At 43.3% G+C, this 17,119-nt stretch overlaps 2 protein-coding genes across 11 annotated transcripts in view; one reads left to right on the forward strand and one right to left on the reverse strand.

Moving 5' to 3' along the window:
* Positions 1 to 17,119, forward strand: part of TUBD1 (tubulin delta 1) — a 95,057-nt gene that overhangs the window by 66,770 nt on the left and 11,168 nt on the right. The gene's annotated exons all lie outside the window — the stretch shown is intronic.
* Positions 1 to 17,119, reverse strand: part of VMP1 (vacuole membrane protein 1) — a 139,320-nt gene that overhangs the window by 14,845 nt on the left and 107,356 nt on the right. For all 7 annotated transcript variants that reach the window (XM_045376090.2, XM_045376088.2, XM_045376082.2 and 4 more), the window contains one exon: positions 12,284 to 12,345. In XM_045376090.2, coding sequence (XP_045232025.1) covers positions 12,284 to 12,345 — 62 coding nt within the window. The remainder of the gene's footprint in view (positions 1 to 12,283; positions 12,346 to 17,119) is intronic.

The raw sequence follows: 17,119 nt of genomic DNA on the forward strand, positions 1-17,119 counted from the left end.
TTTTGTACTTAAGTTAGTCCACTGTACGTGGAGTGGTATTATGAACACATGACACCATGGGTTTCTTCCTGGCTATGTAGAAGGAAGACCATGCTTTCTCCAGGTGTATTTTATCAGGTATATTGTCTCTACTGCCTTACAGCATATTTTATCACAAAAGAATTTGCAATTGCCCTGGCTTTTGGAGATTTAGCATTATTTTCTGTAAGAATCAGATTGAAGGTTAGACCTCCTTACCATTAGCAGCTACTCTTTGAAATAAGCTAACATTAAAGAGAAGCTCTAGAAAACAAAACCTCATTTCAGAATGCAGACTTGAGCAGCGAGAAAAGCAGGCATTTGTGCTGGTGAATGTGGCCAGAGCTAAAGGAGTGGTCTGTAAGAACTAGGTAAAACTGATTGGTTGTCAAAACAAAACTCTGTTAAAAATCAACTGATTTCATTTATAGAAAATGACAGACTGGTGACAGCTTTTTTTTTTCTTTCTGTGTTTTAAAGAGGTTGTGTTTCTTGCCTCAGTCTCCCAAGTAGCTGGAACTACAGGCGAGTGGCACTGCACCTGGCCCCAGTGGTAGGATCTTGCTCTTTCACCCACGCAAGAGTACAATGGCACAAACACGGCTCACTGCAGCCTTGACCTCCTGGGCTCAGGCAATCTTCCTGCCTCAACCTTCCGCGTAGCTGGGGCCACAGTAGCTAATTTTTAATTTTTTTTCTAGAGATGGGGTCTTGCCATGTTGCCCAGGCTAGTCTCAAACTTCTGGGCTCAAGCAATCCCGCCTCAGCCTCCCAAAGTTCTAGGATTACAGATGTGAGTAGGTCTGATGGCAGCTTTTTATACTGACAGATCTGCACTGGCTTGAAGACTCACTGAGTTCTAAAACTTAAAAATCAGGCTGGCACAGTGGCTCATGCCTGTAATCCCAGCATTTTGGGAGGCCGGGGTGGGTGGATCACAAGGTCAGGAGTTCGAGACCAGCCTGGCCAATATGGTGGAACCCCGTCTCTAGTAAAAATGCAAAAGTTAGCTGGGTGTGGTACTGCACACCTGTAGTTCCAGCTGCTTGGGAGGCTGAGGCAGAAGAATTGCTTGAACCCAGGAGGCAGAGGTTGCAGTGAGCTGAGATCATGCCACAGCAGTCCAGGCTGGGCGACAGAGCAAGGCTTGGTCTCAAAAAACAAAAAACAAAAAACAAAAACAAACAAACAAACAAAAACCAAAAAAGTGACAGTATTGGCAGGACACAGTGGCTCATGCCTATAATCTCAGCATTTGGGGAGGCTGAGGCAGGAGGATCGCTTGAGCCCAGGAGTTCAAGATCAGCCTGGGCAACACAGCGAGACCCTGTCTCAAGAAAGAAAAAAAAAGTGACAGTATTGATTGAAATTCAATCTCATTTAAAAAAAGTTATGATCTCTGTCCTTAAGGAGCTCTATCTAGAAGAATGCTGGGAGAGGGGAAAAAATGCACTTAAATGTACACTACAGAAACACGTGAGTTTTTCATTAAAAGTAACCACAGTAGTAACTACCTACAGCTGCACACAGGTGGATGCACGTGTGCACAGGCGAAGAGACAGAAATAATTCATGCTGCATCCCTACCGAATTCACACAGCAGCTGTTTGAAACTGGTGCTCTAGTCTAAATTTCCAACTTCCAGCAAATGACCTCGCTGGCTTCCACAGTGCACCCTCAGTGTCCTCCTTCTCTGCCTCAAAACATCTTGGAGTCTTCACTCCAGTTTTCAAGAAAGAACTGGTTCATGAGGATAACCAGTCCACCCCAGATTGATCCTATCTCAATCATCTCTTATCATTTATATGAATTTAACTTATCTGTAATAGTACCTCATGGGTTTTGTTATGGATATGAAATGAATATTTATGTAAAGTATCTGGCACAGTGGGTGCTTACTATATGTTAATTTCCTTCCCACATCCTTCCCTTTCTTCATTTGTATTTTCTGTCTCTAGCATTTTACTAGTTTTACCCTCAGCCTAAAATACACACTGGTCCCTCCTATTTAATGAATGAATTAATTCATCTGGTCAACAAATATTTACAGAACAATTAAAATGTGTCAGACATGACTTTGGCTTGACCTTTCCTCTAGCCCACAATTCCATGTAATCCAATATATTTGGGTTTTAATTTTCATCATGCTACTAAAATACTCCATTATGGTCAATAGTAACTTCCAAATACAATGCACCCATTTCTCATCTAACAGTCTAACTCCAGAACTCCTGTTTTAACCTTTATGCGGTCTCCCAATATCCATAACAAACATATAGAAAGGTGAAGTGCCAAAAGAGAAGGATATATAAACTACTATGGACATGAAGAGAAAGGGGTTTTCCCAAACTGCAGAAAGAGGTTATGTTAGACTGTATAAACTGAGTCTCAGCAGCTGGGGTTTAAACCCTATGTTAAGCCTTAAATTCTATCCTTTTGTCAGATAATACAAATGTTGGTGTCCCACACTTCCATAACTTTTTCTGATTATTTTCAATGATCAAAGTCAAAGAGAAGCGAATACATGGATCATTTTATACTTTAAAATGAAAGGACAGATTTTCTTTCTGTAGAAGAAAAAGTCCAGGCTCACGTAGCTCATTCTGACCACTTTCCATAGAGTGAGGAATAAGAAACAACATTCGGATTCAAGCACTTAATTACTCACTGGTTAAAATGATCTCTCTTGCCACAGGCAAGCCTGACTCTGAGGTCAAGCATCAAGTTAGCTCAGAAATAGGAGACAGCAAAGAAGAGCATGGAACATTCTGTATCTGGTAAAAAGTCCCTGTTCCAGCCAACACCATCCCCCAGCCCTCAAGTTCAATGATTGAGTTATGGAAACTTTTCTTGTGTGGTAAAACTGGGGACTTTGTCTTCCAATAAGACCCTGGCAACATGACAATCAGCCAATGTTCTGCATATGGTTTGCTGCTAGTCATATGCTTAATGTTATTTTCTGGGAATTCACATCCCCTATTTGGTGAGAATATGGGAACATGTCATTTTAATCATAACTTTAAAAGTTAGATTTGGTTATGCTCTTTAAGAAATATGTACAGGTCTCTCCCATTGGAGAAAGTCTAAAATTAAATAAAAATTAGTATTAAATCATAATAATAATAATAATAAAAAGGGCTGGGCACGGTGGCTCATGCCTGTAATCCCAGCACTTTGGGAGGCCGAGGAGGGTGGATTACAAATTCAAGAGTTTGAGACCAGCCTGACCAACATGGTGAAATCCTGTCTCTACTAAAGATAAAAAAATTAGCCAGGCATGGTGGCAGGTGCCTGTAATCCCAGCTACTCAGGAGAATCGCTTGAACACGGGAGGCAGAGGTTGCAGTGTGCTGAGATTGCACCACAGCGCTCAAGCCTGGGCAATAGAACAAAACTGTCTCAAAAACAAAACAAAACAAAACAAAACACAAGTAACGTAATGCCTTTTGAGCTAGAAAGTTCTCTAGTTCTTTGGTTCTATCACCTGACTTTGGGTCTTGCCATGTTGACCAGACTGGTCTTGAATTCCTGAGAATTCAACTGATCTATCTGCCTCGGCCTCCCAAAGTGCTGGGATTACAGGCGTGAGCCACCGTGCCCAGGCTAAAAAATATATATATATATTTTTTGAGACAGAGTCTTGCTCTGTCGCCCAGGCTGGAGTGCAGTGGTGCAATCTTAGCTCACTACAACGTCCACCTCCTGGGTTCAAGCAATTCTCCCACCTCAGGCTCTTGAGTAGCTGGGACTACAGGCATCCATCACCACACTTGGCTAGTTTTTGTATTTTTATTTTTATTTTATTTTATTTTTTTTTGAGACAGAGTCTCGCTTAGTCGCCCAGGCTGGAGTGCAATGGCGCGATCTCGGCTCACTGCAAGCTCCGCCTCCCGGGTTCACGCCATTCTCCTGCCTCAGCCTCCTGAGTAGCTGGGACTACAGGCGCCCGCCGCCTCGCCCGGCTAATTTTTTGCATTTTTAGTAGAGACGGGGTTTCACCGTGTTAGCCAGGATGGTCTCGATCTCCTGACCTCGTGATCCGCCCGCCTCGGCCTCCCAAAGTGCTGGGATTACAGGCGTGAGCCACCGCGCCCGGCCTAGTTTTTGTATTTTTAGTAGAGGCAGGGTTTCACTATGTTGACCAGCCTGGTCTTGAACTCCTGACCTCAGGTGATCTGCCCACCTCAGCCTCCCAAAGTTCTGGGATTATAGGTGTGAACTACTGTGCCTGGTCTTTTTTTTTTTTTTTTTTAATTTTTATGTTTTATTTTATTTTTATTTATTTAGTTTTTTGAGACGGAGTCTCGCTCTGTCGCCCAGGCTGGAGCGCAGTGGCGCGATCTTGGCTCACTGCAAGCTCCGCCTCCCAGGTTCACACCATTCTCCTGCCTCAGCCTCCCGAGTAGCTGGGACTACAGGCGCCTGCCACCATGCCCAGCTAGTTTTTTTTTTTTTTTTGTATGTTTTAGTAGAGACGGGATTTCACCATGTTAGCCAGGATGGTCTCGATCTCCTGACCTCGTGATCCGCCCATCTCGGCCTCCCAAAGTGCTGGGATTCCAGGCTTGAGCCACCGCGCCCGGCCTATTTTTTATTTTTTAGAAGGAGTCTCCTTGTGTCACCGAGGCTGGAGTACGCTGGCACGATCTTGGCTCACTGCAATCTCCACCTTCCGGGTTCAAGTGATTCTCCTGTCTCAGTCTCTGGAGTAGCTGGGATTACAGGCGCCCACCCCCACACATGGCTAATTTTTTGTATTTTTAGTAGAGATGAGGTTTCATCATGTGGCCCAGGCTGGACTCCTGACCTCAGGTAATACACGTGCCTCGGCCTCCCAAAGTGCTGGGGTTATAGATGTGAGCCATCATGCCCAGCCTCAGCCAAAAGATTTTTGATACCCCCACCCCTTTTTTTTTTGAGACGGAGTCTCACTCTGTCGCCCAGGCTGGAGTGCAGTGGCCTGAACTCGGCTCACTGCAAGCTCTGCCTCCTTGGTTCAAGCGATTCTCCTGCCTCAGCCTCCTGAGTAGCTGGGACGACAGGCACCTGCCACCATGTCCGGCTAATTTTTGTATATTTAGTGGAGATGGGGTTTCACCATGTTGGCCAGACTGGTCTTGAATTCCTGACCTCAGGTGATCTGCCCAAAATGCTAGGATTACAGCCGTGAGCCTCTGCGCCCAGCCCGGGATTCATTTTTCATTCTTCTTTGCCTTATTATCTCACAATTTTATTTTAAATTTGAACTGCTTCTGGCTTTTTTCTTGCTTGTCTTTTGATTTTGTTCTCTACCATGACAAGTTATCACTCCTTTATTTGTGACTACAAGGTTTTAAATATCCTTCAAAAGACTGCATTCTGAAGTTTACTAATTTAATTTGATGATTTGCTATACCATTAAGGGATTTTTTTTTTTTTTTTTTGAGACAGAGTCTCACTGTCACCTAGGCTGGAGTGCATTGGTGCGATCTCGGCTCACTGCAACCTCTGCCTCCCAGGTTTGAGCAATTCTCTTACCTCAGCCTCCCAAGTAGCTGGGATTACAGGCATGTGGCACCATGCCCGGCTAATTTTTGTATTTTTAGTAGAGATGGGGGTCTTATCATGTTGGCCAGCCTGGTCTCAAACTCCTGATCTCAAATGATCTACCCGCCTCGGCCTCCCAAAGTGCTGGGATTACAGGCATAAGCCACCATGCCTGGCCCCATTCAGGGTTTTAGCAGTGTGAAGGGGAGAACTAACAATTAAAGGAGAATGTTTATTTTCTTTCTTCCTTTTTTTTTCAAGAATCAGGGTCTCACTCTGTTGCCTAGGATGGAGTGCAATAGTATGATCATGGTTCACTGCAGCCTCAACCTCCTGCCTCAAACAATTTTTCCACCTCAGCCTCTTGGGTAGCAGGGACTACAGGCGGGTGCCACCACGCCCAACTAATTTGTTAGTGTGTTTTTTTGTAGAGACAGACAGGGTCTTACTATGTTTCCAGGCTGGTCCTGAATTCCTGGCCTCAAATGATCTAAAGGAGAATGTTTCTACAGCAGGTTAGAGACAGTATATCTAGTGAGGAAATCCAGCTGTTCACCTCCTCTTTTCTGAAATAAAGTACTAATCTATTAATTATGATATGAAATCATATATTTGGGTCTACTAAAAATTTGTTCTCTTTATTGAACTTAATCCCTATTTTAGCTTTGGTGAGGCTACCTATTAATTTTCATTTGAACACTTGTATTTAAAAACATTTCTGGCTGGGCATGGTGGCTCACACCTGTAATTCTAGCACTTTGGGAGGCTGAGGTGGGTGGATCACTTGAGGTCAGGAGTTTGAGACCAGCCTGACCAACATTATGAAACCCTATCTCTATGAAAAATACAAAAATTAGCCATGTGTGGTGGTGCACTCCTGTAATCCCAGCCACTCAGGAGGCTGAAGCAGGAGATTTGCTTGAACCTGGGAGGTGGAAGTTGCAGTAAGCCGAGATCACACCACTGCACTACAGCCTGGGCGACACAGCAAGACTCTGTCTCAAAAAAAAAAAAAAGTATTTCCTACTTCAAAACATAAAAAAATCAATCATGTCATACTCAATTGGAGAATCTGATTAAAAGATAATGTTATTAATGACAAAGACTAAAAGGATACCCTTTGGGATCTGATAATAAAGCTTTACTAGCATCTGCTGAGTCTAATTATTTATACTGTTTAATACATTATCTAGAAAAGAATGGCTGGGCACGGTGGCTCACTCCTGTAATCCCAGCACTTTGGGAGGCCGAGGTGGGCGGATCACCTAAGGTCAGGAGCTTGAGATCAGCCTGGCCAACATGGTGGAACCCCGTCTCTACTAAAAATATAAAAATTAGCCAGGCCTGGTGGCGCACGCCTGTGATCCCAGTTACTTGGGAGGCTGAGGCAGGAAAATCGCTTGAACCCAGGAGGCAGAGGTGGCAGTGACCCGAGATTGTGCCACTGCACCCCAGCCTGGGCGACAGAGCAAAACTCCATCTCAAAAACAAAAAAAAGGGCCAGGCGCAGTGGCTCACGCCTGTAATTCCAGCACTTTGGGAGGCCTAGGCGGGCGTATCACCTGAGGTCAGGAGTTAGAGACCAGCTTGACCAACATGGAGAAACCCCGTCCCTATTAAACATAAAAAATTAGCCGGGTGTGATGGCACATGCCTGTAATCCCAGCTACTCGGGAGGCTGAGTCAGGAGAACTGCTTGAACCCCAGAGGTGGAGGTTGGGGTGAGCCGAGATCCGAGATCCAAGATCGCACCATTGCACTCCAGCCTGGGCAACAAGAGTGAAACTCTGCCTTAAAAAAGAAAAGAAAAGAAAAGAAAACAGAAGTAGCTGAGGTAATCCCTGTAGACAGTGCTGGGAAAATGATAAGGATATCAAGACATTCCAACATCTGCTCCTGAAAATAATTTTTCAAATATGATACAACTCATTTAATTCAATACAAATCTGAATCCCGTAGGTCTTGAATATTTTAGCATAACTATATTCAAAACCACCTTATCTTTAAGAGTAAAGGATCACTGGAATTTTTTGAGGGGACACGCTAGTGGGGTTTAAAATAAATTACTGACTTTGAAAGACGTAAAATAGGCCAGGTGCAGTGGCTCACGCCTGTAATCCCAGCACTTTGGGAGGCCGAGGCAGGTGGATCACGAGGTCAGGAGATCAAGACCATCCTGGCTAACACGGTGAAACCCTGTCTCTCTTAAAAATACAAAAAATTAGCCGGGCGTGGAGGCGGGCGCCTGTAGTCCCAGCTACTTGGGAGGCTGAGGCAGGAGAATGGTGTGAACCCAGGAGGCGGAGCTTGAAGTGAGGTGAGATCGCGCCACTGCACTCCAGGCTGGGAGACAGAGTGAGACTCTGTCACCAAAAAAAAAAAAAGAAAGACATAAGATATTCTGACTTAACTACATTGGCCTAAGCTTAAAGGCATTTCTATTTACCATAGATAAATAATATAATTTCATAAAAACTCTAAAGGCTGGGGAAATAGAAGAATCTGGGCTATATCAATGATTTTCTAATTTGTACTGGTCATGTGTTCATTTATTCAGCAGATTTACAGAGCATCTGCTATATGTCATTCAAGATGCCAGGTTCGGTGGACATAACAGTAAACAAAAATAGACACAATCTTTTCCTTTGAGAAGCTTACAGGTTAACAGTAAAAAGACAGTAATCACACACTCCTACAAACATAAGCGTAACAATATAACTATAAGTGCATGTAGTATACTGTTGCTTTGAAGAAAGGCCCCTGGTAAAGATGGTATTAGATCAAGTCAGGGAAAGGTTTCTGAGAATGCAATGGCTAAAATCTAAAGGACACTGTTTAGGCCAGTGATTCTCAATGAGGGTGGTGGGTCTCTTCCCCATGTGACGTTTGGCAATGTCTGGAGACATTTGTGATTGTCATGATTGGAAGGTACTAGCAGCATGCAGTGAGCAGAGAAGAAAGATTGTGCTACATCTCTTATAATGCACAGGACAGTTCCCCATTACAAGTAATTATCTGGTCTTAAAAAAGTCAATAGTGCCAAGGTTGAGAAATCTTGAACTAGGCAAAGAGAAAAGCACAAGCAAAGACCAGTGGTGGGAGACTCAAATATGGACAAAGTGGTTTGAGCAGAGAAAACCAGAAGGGACAGATAACACAGGGAGGGCTTATAAACCCTGGTAAGGAGTTTTGGCTTTATCTAAAGAATGAAGGGGGCCGGGCACGGTGGCTCAAGCCTGTAATCCCAGCACTTTGGGAGGCCGAGACGGGCGGATCACGAGGTCAGGAGATCTAGACCATCCTGGCTAACACGGTGAAACCCCGTCTCTACTAAAAAAAATACAAAAAACTAGCCGGGCGAGGTGGCGGGCATCTGTAGTCCCAGCTACTCGGGAGGCTGAGGCAGGAGAATGGCATAAACCCAGGAGGCGGAGCTTGCAGTGAGCTGAGATCCGGCCACTGCACTCCAGCCTGGGCGACAGAGTGAGACTCCGTCTTAAAAAAAAAAAAAAAAGAAATGAAGGGAAAAACAAGTAAGTGAAGGGTTTCAAGAAGAGGAGGAGAAAGGGGGTGAAGACAGTGGTGATGATATGCTCAGATTAAAATTTCAAAAAGGTTAGTGACTGCAATATGGTGAATAGATTGGAAGAGAGTGAAACTGGATATATTGGTAGATGAAACAAGTAGCTAAGTAATTTAACTTCCTAGAAATTCCAAAGGCTGGGGAAACAGAAGGTGCTCGTGGTGAGGATGCAGGATTAGCTGAAAAACTTCTTTCTACAAATGTTCAGTATAGGAAAAGAACAAATAATGCATGGTGTTATACGTACTGCGTTCTGCAGTCTCAAGGTAGAGCAGTAGTCTCTAAGAATAAATGAAGTATTTTCCTTACATTTAAAAAATAGGCCGGGCGCGGTGGCTCAAGCCTGTAATCCCAGCACTTTGGGAGGCCGAGACGGGCGGATCACGAGGTCAGGAGATCGAGACCATCCTGGCTAACACGGTGAAACCCCTCTCTACTAAAAAATACAAAAAAGTAGCCGGGTGAGGTGGCAGGCGCCTGTAGTCCCAGCTACTCGGGAGGCTGAGGCAGGAGAATGGCGTAAACCTGGGAGGCGGAGCTTGCAGTGAGCTGAGATCCGGCCACTGCACCCCAGCCTGGGCCGCAGAGCAAGACTCCGTCTCAAAAAAAAAAAAAAAAAAAAAAATAAGGGGCTGGGAGCAGGGGCTTACGCCTGTAATCCCAGCACTTTGGGAGGCCAAGATGGGCAGATCACCAGGTCAGGAGTTTGAGACCAGCCTGACCAACATGGTAAAACCCTATCTCCACTAAAAATACAAGAATTAGCTGGGCGTGGTGGCGTACGCTTGTAATCCCAGCTACTCAGGAGGCTGAGGCAGAAGAATTGCTTGAACCTGGGAGGCAGAGGTTGTAGTGAGCTGAGATTGCACCACTGCACTCCAGCCTGGAGCGAGACTCTGTCTCAAAAACAACAACAAAAAACAAAAACATAAGGGAAGGCCAGGCATGGTGGCTCATGCCTGTAATCCCAACACTTTGGGAGGCTGAGGTGGGAGGACTACTTGAAACCAGGAGTTTGACACTAGCCTGGGTAGCAAAGGGAGACCCCGTCTCTACAAAAATAAATAAATAAATAAATAAAAAATAAGGGACAAGAGTATTTTTTGTCTTTATGTGATATATGGTGACATATAAAATACTTTATTTGTAAGGATTCAGGCAGCAAAAAACTAGAGTAAATTTAATTTTAAATGTAAATTTTAGTGTACAAGTTATAAATTCGCACTGATAAGCTCAGGAATTAATGAAACTAATGACTGGCTCCACTGAGTACAATCTCAAGAATATATTTTTTCCTTATTAAAGCTGAACTAGCAAATATTAAAAACTATTTTATTACAAAACAAAGAAAAGAATGAATATATATATGACTAAAAAAACCAATAGTCACGAACTCAACACCAAGTGGCATTTTTTTTTAAATAGCAAAAATTTCCATAAATGTTTGCTTTGTAAGTGGCTTTTAAGATAAAGATTTACATTAAAACTAAACAAAGGGCACTTAAACTTGACACTTTTCCACCATGGGGCAGCTGTATTACTGAATGAAAAGAAAACCTCTCCCCTATAATAACAAATTAAAAACCTAACAACTTTTGGTCTTATTGCAATGTATTTTTTTATTTCATTTGTTTCTTTTTTTTTTTTTTTTTGAGATGGAGTTTCACTCTTGTTGCCCAGGCTGGAGTGCAATGGCACAATCTAGGCTCACCGTAACCTCCGCCTCCCAGGTTCAAGCAATTCTCCTGCCTCAGCCTCTCTAGTAGCTGGGATTACATGCATGTGCCACCACGCCTGGCTAATTTTATTTTTAGTAGTGATGGGGTTTCTCCATGTTGGTCAGGCTAGTCTCGAACTCCCAACCTCAGGTGATTCCCCTGCCTCAGCCTCCCAAAGTGCTGGGATTAGAGGCATGAGCCCCTGTGCCCGGCCTTATTGCAATTTAATAGGCAACAGTGTTCATATTCCAGCTGAAAGTTAATCTGATTAATCCAACAAAATGTGCCTTTACTGTTTTATTAAACTGAACTCTATAATTTTGTGAGAATATCATTTAAATCTTATGTTAAAACTGGTCTTCATCACTTCTTAAAACTAAACACAAAAATAAAAGCTTTGGATAGTTTAGCCTTTTATTATTTATTTTTATATTTTATTTTTTGAGACGGAGCTCACTGTGTTGCCCAGGCAAGAGTGCAGTGGCAGGATCTCAGCTCACTGCAACCTCCGCCTCATGGGTTCAAGCGATTCTCTTACCTCAGCCTTTGAGTAGCTGGGACTATAGGCACCCGCTACCACCCCAGGCTAATATTTGTATTTTTAGTAGAGATGGGGTTTCACCATATTGGCCAGGCTGGTCTCGAACTCCTGACCTTGTGATCCACTTGCCTTGGCCTCCCAAAGTGCTGGGATTACAGACGTCAGTCACCGTGCCTGGCCAGTTTAACCTTTTAAAATAACCTAATTTTTCTCTAGTGAAGTAATAGAGACCTGACATATTTTGTTAATATTATGCCATCTAACATGACTTATTTAATGAAATGCTTTTTTTTTTTTTTTTTTTTTTGAGATGGTGTCTTGTTCTGTCACCCAGGCTGGAGGGCAATGGCATGATCTTGGCTCACCACAACCTCTGCCTTCCAGGTTCAAGCGATTCTCCTGCCTCAGCCTCCTGAGTAGCTGGGACTACAGGTGCCTGCCACCACGGCCAGCTAGGTTTTATATAAAATACTAAAATTTTATGTAAGATTTATATTTACATTTAAATGTGGCTGTGTATCTGGCATCTAGTTTGGCCAAAAATCACAGCATTGTACTAAAGCACCACTAAACTGTAAGGATATACACATATCTTTTATATAAAGAGAGTTTCTTATTTCTTTGGTGGGGCTATAGATTCAAACCCCAAAGCTTCTTTTAAACCCAGAATTATATCACTTGATAGATGTTTGATTTACAATTAAACAGGGATAATGTGAGCTTTATCCTTCCCTACTATAGAACAAGAAAATCTTCATTTACTAATAACAGCAAGTTATTTTTGCTTCTCAAAAAATAAAGAACTATGTCAAAAATTCTATTTCAATTCAGTTTTGTACACATTTACTGCCATTTAAACAGTAATTATATTAATATTAGTCCTTAAAGAATTACTTACCCAATGAAAGCCACCATTTGCTCCACTATGTGCTTGCTGAATGTTATTATAACAAAAATTTTCTGTAAAGAAAACACCAGTTAAAATAAATTATTTAGTTATCAAAAAACCAACATAAATTCACAATTCTGGTAATAGTCTAAAGAGGTAAGATTGTGCCCCTAACTGCAATTTTTAAATTTCTTTAAAAATAAAATATAACATTTCCATCCTGGCCAACATGGTGAAACCCCGTCTCTACTAAAAATACAAAAATTAGCTGGGCATGGTGACATGTGCCTGTAGTCCCAGCTACTTGGGAGGCTGAGGCAGGAGAATTGCTCGAACCCAGGAGGTGGAGGTGGCAGTGAGCTGGGATCGCACCACTGCACTCCAGCCTGACAACAGAGTGAGGAGACTCCATCTCAAAAAACAAATAAATAAATAAATAAAACATTAATAAAAGATAACATTTAATTCAAATGTTATCATTTAATTCAAACGTTATCCACTTTGTATTCCTTTTTTTTTTGAGACAGAGTTTCGCTCTTATTACCCAGGCTGGAGTGTAATGGCGTGATCTCAGCTCACTGCAACCTCCACCTCCCAGGTTCAAGTGATTCTCCTGCCTCAGCCTCCCAAGTAGCTGGGATTACAGGGATGCGCCACCAAGCCCAGTTAATTTTTTTTGTATTTTTAGTAGAGACGGTGTTTCTCTATGTTGGTCAGGCTGGTCTCGAACTCCCGACCTCAGGTGATCCGTCTGCCTCAGCCTCCCAAAGTGCTGGGATTACAGGCATGAATCATTGTACTCGGCCTTTTTTTTCCTTCCTTCTTTTTTTTGAGACAGAGTCTCCCTCTGTTGCCAAGGCTGGAGTGCAGTGGTGCCATCTTGGCTTACTACAACCTCTGCCTCCCAGGGTCAAGTGATTCTCCTACCTCAGCCTCCCAAGTAGCTGGGGATTACAGGTGCACGACAACACGCCTGGAAAATTTTTGTGTTTTTAGTAGAGATGGGGTTTCACCATGCTGGCCAGGATGGTCTCGAACTCCTGACCTGGTGATCCACCTGCCTCAGTCTCCCAAAGTGCTGGGACTACAGGCGCCTGCCACCACGCCTGGCTAATAACAGCAAGTTATTTTTAAACTAATTACGGCAAGTTATTAATTTTTTGCATTTTTAGTAGAGATGGGGTTTCCCCGTGTTAGCCAGGATGGTCTTGATCTCCTGACCTCGTGATCTGCCCACCTCGGCCTCCCAAAGTGCTGGGATTACAGGCGTGAGCCACTGCGCCCAGCCAACAGCAGTCTTCTTTTTTTGAGACGGAGTCTCGCTGTGTCACCCAGGCTGGAGTGCAGTGGCGCGATCTCGGCTCACTGCAAGCTCCGCCTCCCGGGTTCACGCCATTCTCCTGCCTCAGCCTCCGAGTAGCTGGGACTACAGGCACCCGCCACCACGCCCGGCTAGTTTTTTGTATTTTTAGTAGAGACGGGGTTTCACCATGTTAGCCAGGATGGTCTCGATCTCCTGACCTCGTGATCCACCCGCCTCGGCCTCCCAAAGTGCTGGGATTACAGGCTTGAGCCACCACGCCCGGCCAGCAGTCTTCTTTTTATCCACTCACTATGAATCTCAGGAACCTGGACAGGTTAGACTAATGTACATTATTTCTGGCAAGAAGACTAATAAGGCAAAGGTATACAACTGGTGTGTGAATATCATAAAGCTAACAAGGCAATTGTTACAGATAATTTGTGGAGAAAAGCAGGGGGTCTATACCAAAAACCAGTTATTTAGAACTATAAATCTTCTATTAATCAACAGAGCTAGTAGTTCTTGCCTTTCAGTGATTTCATCACCATGAACTTTCCCTACCATCATTTCTTAACAATCAATGCCTAAATAATTGCACAATTTCAATGCAAACCAGCAAAACAAGATTTTCTTTTTGTATGTAGCAGCTTGCAAAGTCACTTCTGTGTAAGACAAAAAATGTGTCACACACCTAAGAACATATGTCTTAGCCTTTCAGGCTGGAGATCTGAGTGGGAATTCTACAAAATAAAAGGCACAGACCACCGAAGAGCCCTCTTAACCACATGCATAGAATAAACAAAGGAAAGGGTAGAGGAGGAGAAAAAAGACATGGGAGGGAAGAACTAATTGTGCTAGAATGAACAAAGATGGAACCATTGTAAAAGAAGTCCTTCATTGTAAAGAATAATTTTTTTTTTTTTTGAGACAGAGTCTCGCTCTGTTGCCCAGGCTGGAGTGCAGTGGCTCGATCTGGGCTCACTGCAAGCTCCACCTCCCGGGTTCACGCCATTCTCCTGCCTCAGCATCCCGAGTAGCTGGGACTACAGGCGCCCACCACCATGCCCAGCTATTTTTTTTAGTAGAGACAGGGTTTCACCGTGTTAGCCAGGATGGTCTCGATCTCCTGACCTCGTGATCCGCCTGCCTTGGCCTCCCAAAGTGCTGGGATTACAGGCGTGAGCCACCGTGCCCGGCTGGATAGAAGAATCTTAAGACAGATTCAGTTATTAAATATTTAGTGCCTACTATCTGCCAGATGCTATTCTAGGCATTATAATACATCAGTGAACGAACAGACAAAAATATCTGCCCTCCTGGGAGTTTATAATACTGTGTGTGTGCTGGTGGGTGTGAACATAGAGAGATAATAAAGAACACTGATGTATTTTAAGGGTACAGTAAGTAAATTAAACGGTACATGAAATAACATAAACGAGTATGTTGCCTTTCTTCATTATTTGGGACAAAGGTAATGTCTCTAAGGATACTGCCTGTTTAAAACTATTTTCTAAAAAGATACTCTTCTCGGCCGGGCGCGGTGGCTCAAGCCTGTAATCCCAGCACTTTGGGAGGCCGAGACAGGCGGATCACGAGGTCAGGAGATCGAGACCATCCTGGCTATCATGGTGAAACCCCGTCTCTACTAAAAAACACAAAAAACTAGCCGGGCGAGGTGGCGGGCGCCTGTAGTCCCAGCTACTCGGGAGGCTGAGGCAGGAGAATGGCGTAAACCCGGGAGGCGGAGCTTGCAGTGAGCTGAGATCCAGCCACTGCACTCCAGCCTGGGCGACAGAGCGAGACTCCGTCTCAAAAAAAAAAAGAAAAAAAAAAAAAAAAGATACTCTTCTCATGCCTTTTCCTATCTAAGGATACTTCGACTTGACCCCATGCAGCGGAAGGGGAAATCTGATCTAACATTAAAGGTAGATTGATTTGAATCTTTTAGGGGAAGGTTAATAGGAAGACATCAATAAAAACAGCAATATTTATTAAAGAAGGTTGTCTAATTTTAAGCTGAGGAAAAAGGGAATAAAGAAAAGCAGACAAGGAGACAGGTTTACTATTAGGGTAGAAAAAAATTGGTGTGTGTGTGTGGCTTTCCCACTATTATTTCAGAATGGCTAAAATGTTTATATTACTAATATTGTTTACCCATACAATGAGAAATGTTTGTTATTCTAAGCTACATCTGGATGTACATCAAGTGACATGCCTTTACAAAGTATGTCACCATGATACGATGGAACACAACAAACATATCCCATGGTCTTGGTTTAGTGAAGGAACTCAGATTCTTTCCTTTCAGAAACATAAATGGATTTTATCTTTCTTTTTCTTTTTTGCTTTCACATAGATACAGGGAATGAGCTTTATCTTGACAGAGCTTGGTTTGAATTCTAGGGCCTTAGGCAAATATTTTACCTTCTCTAACACAGTTCCCTCATCTATGAAATGTGGTTAACAACGACCTCTCAGAATTGTCTGCCATGAGATAACCACTGCAAATTACCTTGCACAGGTCCTGATCAATAGCAGGCGTTAAACAATTCAGTTTCCTTAATCATATCAATACATTGAAGTTAAGAAGGCAATGCAAAAGAATGGAAAGAATACTGAACTGGAAGTCAAAACACTTGGGTTCAAATTCCAGCTGTTACTTATTCTTTTAAGCAACTATTACTTTTTTTTTTTTTTTTTTTTTTTTTGAGACGGAGTCTCGCTCTGTCACCCAGGCTGGAGTGCAGTGGCCGGATCTCAGCTCACTGCAAGCTCCACCTCCCGGGTTCACGCCATTCTCCTGCCTCAGCCTCCCGAGTAGCTGGACTACAGGCGCCTGCCACCTCGCCCGGCTAAGTTTTTGTATTTTTAGTAGAGACGGGGTTTCACTGTGTTAGCCAGGATGGTCTCGATCTCCTGACCTCGTGATCCGCCTGTCTCGGCCTCCCAAAGTGCTGGGATTACAGGCTTGAGCCACCGCGTCCGGCTGCAACTATTACTTTTTAACCTCCCTACCTCTGAGAATTACAGAATGGGTACAGTAATTCCTCTCTTCCAGGAGTGTAAGAATTAACTCATATAGATAAATGCTTTAAAGTGTGAAGTTCCATTAAAAAATTAATCATCAGCCAGGAGCAGTGGATCACGCCTGTAATCCCAGCATTTTGGGAGGCCAAGGTGGGCGGATCACGAGGTCAGGAGTTTGCAACCAACCTGGCCAATATGGTGAGCCCTGTCTCTACTAAAAATACAAAATTAGCTGGGTGTGGTGGCTTGTGCCCTGTAGTCCCACTTACTCTGGAGGCTAAGACAAAAGAATTGTTTGAACCTGGAAGGTGGAGGTTGCAGTGAGCTGAAATCGTGCCACCACACTCCAGCTTGGGTGATAGAGCGAGACTCTGTCTCAAAAATAAATAAATAAATAAATAATCATAAATTGAAAAAATCTGAGTATGTTTAAAAATATACTAGTTTTAAATCTTTCTGAAATGAAAGGTCTGATAAGTTGCATATCTTACCACTACAGATAGGGTACTTATGGC

This window comes from Macaca fascicularis, chromosome 16, assembly GCF_037993035.2.
Source record: "Macaca fascicularis isolate 582-1 chromosome 16, T2T-MFA8v1.1".
NCBI classification, from domain to species: domain Eukaryota; kingdom Metazoa; phylum Chordata; class Mammalia; order Primates; family Cercopithecidae; genus Macaca; species Macaca fascicularis.